The following is a 4,591-nucleotide window of genomic DNA, read 5'->3' on the forward strand; positions in this document are numbered from 1 at the left end:
CCGAGCCCCGGAGCCCCCAGCCCCCTCGCTCCCACCAGTGACCTCACTTCCTACATTACTGAGGCCATGGCAGCTGGCCAGCAAAAACTCCCTCCTCGTCCTCCCCCTCCACCGCAGACAGGCAGCCACCTCATCCCTGCTCTCTGGGAATGCCTCTGGGGACGTCATCATGCTCCCACTCCTCCAGGACTCCTGCCCATAAGAGTCCCTGCACTCATGCCCCCAACTCTTCTCCACTGGCTTCTTCCTCCTGGTGTACACGAGTACCCTGGCCCTAACTTCAGAAGACACGCCTGCACACACACACACACGCACGCACACACAACACACAAGCACACTCGGTCCTTCCCTTAGTCTTCCCGTTCCCTGCTAACCTCTGAGACCAGGCAATCAGAGCAACTCCATTTCCTCACCACTCACTCACCCCTCCACTCCTCAGGCCTGGTCACCACCACAGGGCACAAATGGGCTACTCCTAGGCCACCTGGATTTCCTCTTTTTTTTTTTTTTTGGAGAGGTTTTTGCTATAGGACGCGTGTGCTCGCCAGATAGACAGAGAGAGACAGAGAGATAGAAAGCGAGAAATCACTCCCCAGGGGGGATGGCCACGCCGCAATCCCTTCTCCTCCATTCTCCTCTCGGGATCTTGGGCACACACGCACACGCGCCCAGCGTGAGTTTAAGTCACTGGGTCCAGGACTCGAACCGCGGTCGACTACGTGGGAGTCCAGCAACATAGCCATTATGCTAACTGCTGGTCCCCCACCTGGATTTCCTCACAGTCAGATCTCTGGTCTTGCTAGACTTCTCAGTTCCTCACACCATTACAACCCCTCTCCATGGTCCCCGCTCTTTATGTCCTTGTCCCACCCTGTCTGCTGGCTCTTCCCCCTCCCACCAATCAACCCAGCTCAACTCAAGGTTCTCCTGGGGCCTCAGCCCCATGTTTATTGCCTGGGACACCTCACCAGCCCCAATTGCCTGCTTCAGTGTCCTCGTGCACAATCATCATACAAGGGATCTTCGGAAAGGTCATGGGAAATGCAGATGATGAGAAAACAGCATGGCTTTTTAAAATATGCACCAAAATAAACTTGTAGTTTAATTCCACTATTTCACACATTCTTGAAGTTCCCTCTTATACCTATAGTTTAAGGCCCTCTCTGAAAACCAGTCCTGCATTTCTAATGGAGTAGCAGTTCCAGCTGAAAGTCCTTCTGGAACCTGTTGCTCAACACACTGACAGCTGGACCCCTCCTCTTCCCGTCCAAACCATTTCCCCTTCTGAACTTCTCTATTTTGTCAGCAATACCGTCATTCCCCAACATGCCCTGCCCTGACCCTCCCTGGCATTCTTCCCCTCCCCTTCCCCCTCATCTCCCAACTGCTTATCAGCTGCTGCATCCTGCAGCTTCTTCCTCTGAACAGCTCCATACTGGGTCTTACTTTTCATTGCAACTAATGCTACTGTCGCCCAGGAGAGAACTTGAACATCACTGGCCAGCCTGCCTCTAACATACACCTCTGCTGGAAAACTTTCCAAAATGCTTCCAGAAGCACTGCTTCCACCAGCTCTCCTGACGCCTGACTCAGCCACACACCTAACTGGAAAGTCACAAATGCCTCTCCAACATCCACAGGCTCCTAGGAGTGCCATTCCAGCTCCTGTTCCCTCTAGCCCCCTACCTGAAATTACTAAGCATCGCTCGGGGATTTCCCCATAGGAACCCACTACTTTCTGTTCTCCAAACACCCCTTATGCATGTGCGCCCTTGAGTTTGGCTCATGGGACTCCCCTCCGAATGCTCTTCCCTCTCGTCCCTGGTTCTCCAGTCCTGCCTGTCCTTCAAAGCACACTAACTCAATGAGGTCTCTCCTAACTTGCAGTCCCCACATCAACACCCTTTTCAGAGTTCCTGGAATCCATGGGATTCTCCAAAACTCACTGGTTCTTGGCAATCCTTCCTATACTGTCTACAGACATGATCTGGTGACACTGCAGATGGCCGGGCCAGAGGTCCATCAGGGTCCTTTCAACTTGGAAAGGGAGAGAACAGGGAGAGAACATCTTCTAATTATACTTCAAGCATTTATGTGCTCGAGAACCCAGCACTTTCTAGGCAATCGCTCACTTAATCTTTGCAACCACTATCTGGGATGGGTGGCCTTAAAGAAGGGGAAACTGGGGCTACAGGTTCACCTTACTGGCCTAAGGTATGACAGTTTGTGAGATGCTGGGCCAGGAATTCTATCCAGGTCCAGCGTCTCCCCAGGGCTGAGTGTCTTGGAGCCATCCCTTCCTGCTGTGCCCGCCAGCGCACAGAGCACAGTGCCTGGCACTGCGTGGGTGCTGGCGCAGCCAGTGTTTACTGGGACTGCACCTCTTATCTCCAGATGGACCCTCAGGCAGTGGACGTGCTCAGAGGAGGGAGAGATGAACTCAAGACCCAAACACGGAAGGAACCAAGGTTGGACTGGTGATCTCATCCCTCCCCTTTAGCAGCCTGGGCCAGGGGGCACCAAACTCTCCCAATTCAGAACTCATGCCTCACAGCCTACTCCAAGTCGGGACTGCCCAGCCCCAGACCCTGCCAGGGCCCACTTCCACCAGTGCTTTCTCCTTCCATTGTCCCACCAGCCTAAGCCCACGGGAGAAAAACTCCCACCCTGCCAACGCCTCACCTTCCCCAAACACAACCCCACTCCTTACTGCCAGGACCCGGGTCTTGGAGTCCTCCACCTTCCTCACCTGGCTTTGGTTCTGAGCTGGTGGGGACACTGGGTGCTGCTTCTCTTGCACACGGGGCTTCTCCCTCTGCTGAGCATGGGCGAAGCTTGGAGGCTGAGGAGAGCTGATGCCGGTGGAAGAGGGCACTTCTGCGGGCCCCAGTTTTGGGTTGGGCTGTGACCCTGGTCCACTGGGGGCTCCAGGACTAAACTTGGAAGCCACAGGAGTAAATTTGGGAGCCACTGGCGAAAACTTAGGGGCTGGAGCTGGAGATGGGGCTGGGGGCCCTCGAGGCTGTGTGGGAGCTGAGGCCACAGGCTGAGGCTGGACCCGGAACTGGGCTTGGGGCTTGGCCTGGGGCTTAGGCTGGGCGTGAGGTTGGCTCTGGGGTTGAGCCTGCACCTGGGAGCTAGAAGGGGCCTTCCAAGGAGGCAGAGGTGCTGTGTCCCCTGCTGTGGGCTTAGTACTAGGTTTGGAAATGAATGGAGTGGCAACTGCCGGGGGCATATATCCAGATGACACCTGGAGAGGAGGGAAGAGAAGTGCAGTTAGGGTGGTGAAGTCTATCCCTCCACCCTGAGCCCTACTTTTCGGACTGTCAGGCCCTTACCCGCGCTTTGAAGGGATCATTCTTGGTCATGTCATCCAGCAGCGAGGACAGAGAGTCGATCTCCAGGTCAATACTGCTCACCTTCTCCCTGGGCTGGAGGACCAGGGGTCAGTGCAGTCGGGTCCTCCATTCCCACCCCACCCCATTGGGCAGAAGTGCAAGTGGCGGGCATGAGGAAAGGACCCTCTTCTCCTTTCCTGGGGAGCGTCCCGGTGCATCTGCCCACCCTGGCCTCCATACCTGAGGTGGGAGTGGTGTGGGGGCCTCAGGCCCTCCGTCCTCCGCCAGCGGGGGCGGTGGGGACGGGAAGATCTCCTCCTCCAGAGGCGCAGGGGGGAATGGCTCCTCGATCGGGGGAGGGGGAGGTGGGAAGACGCCTCCCAGGGCAGCCTCCGAGTCGTCACCATCCCCAAGGAGAGGAGGGGGTGGTAAAGGAAAGTCTGGGGAAGAGAAACGGGAGGAGCAGTCAGTCGGGACCGTCCAGCCTTTCTCCAAGTTGTCCTCCGGTCTACAGCTCTAACCCCTAGCCTGGGAGCTCTCAGGTCAGGGAGTGAGTGGGAAGGAAAGGAGGGGCGCAGGGCGCCTGGGAGCCTCGGGTCAGGACAGGCCGGGGCCGGCCGCGGAGTGATGCAGCTCCCGTTACACTTCGGAAAACGGACCCGGGGAAGATTCGCGGCCCACATTCCCGCCTCCCACCCCCAGGCGGGGACTTGGATCCTTCCCAGGAACCCTGGCTCCAAGCCAGAGCTCCACGATGAGGTAAGATCATCTGCTCGGGACAGGGAGGCTGCGCCCAGCCCCCTCCGCAAAACCTTTCCAGACGCCCCCCAATTCCCGCGCCCACTGCCCCGGGGCGCCCGCCGCATACCTTCCGGGGGCGGCGGGGGGATCTCGCCCACCCGGCCCATCTGTGCGCGCTGGGCCCCGGCTGCCGCGGGAGGCTCGCTGTCCCCTTGCCGGAAAGCATTCACTTTGGGCTTTGGGGCCACCACCGGGCCGAACTTCTTCTGCGGGGCGTAAAAAGCCGGAGCCGAGACCGAGACGGAGATCGCCGGAGGCGGGCGGGGGGGAGGCGGGCGGGGGGCCGCCATGGCCAGGCCGGCTGCTGGGGGTGGTCGCCAGGTTACGCAGCCCCGCGGGGCTGAAGACCTCCCGGAGGTCCGAGCTCCACTCCCGACCGCCCCTGCTCCCCGCCCCGGCGGCGCGCCCTCCCAGGGGGCCGCCCGCTGCTCCCGGCGCCTCACCCCAGGCCC

General features: G+C 58.9%; 1 protein-coding gene across 1 annotated transcript in view; it reads right to left on the minus strand.

The window, feature by feature from the left end:
* ZYX (zyxin) overlaps positions 1 to 4,577 on the minus strand; it is a 14,943-nt gene extending 10,366 nt beyond the window's left edge. Inside the window, exons 1-4 of the mRNA XM_006159620.3 lie at positions 4,207 to 4,577; positions 3,579 to 3,778; positions 3,339 to 3,431; positions 2,750 to 3,250 (exon numbers count right to left, since the gene is read on the minus strand). Of these exons, the coding sequence (XP_006159682.1) occupies positions 2,750 to 3,250; positions 3,339 to 3,431; positions 3,579 to 3,778; positions 4,207 to 4,429 (1,017 nt within the window). The 5' untranslated portion in view covers positions 4,430 to 4,577. The remainder of the gene's footprint in view (positions 1 to 2,749; positions 3,251 to 3,338; positions 3,432 to 3,578; positions 3,779 to 4,206) is intronic.
* Positions 4,578 to 4,591: the final 14 nt, after the last annotated feature.

Source organism: Tupaia chinensis, unplaced genomic scaffold (assembly GCF_000334495.1).
Source record: "Tupaia chinensis unplaced genomic scaffold, TupChi_1.0 Scaffold000637_1, whole genome shotgun sequence".
Taxonomy (NCBI): Eukaryota; Metazoa; Chordata; class Mammalia; order Scandentia; family Tupaiidae; genus Tupaia; species Tupaia belangeri.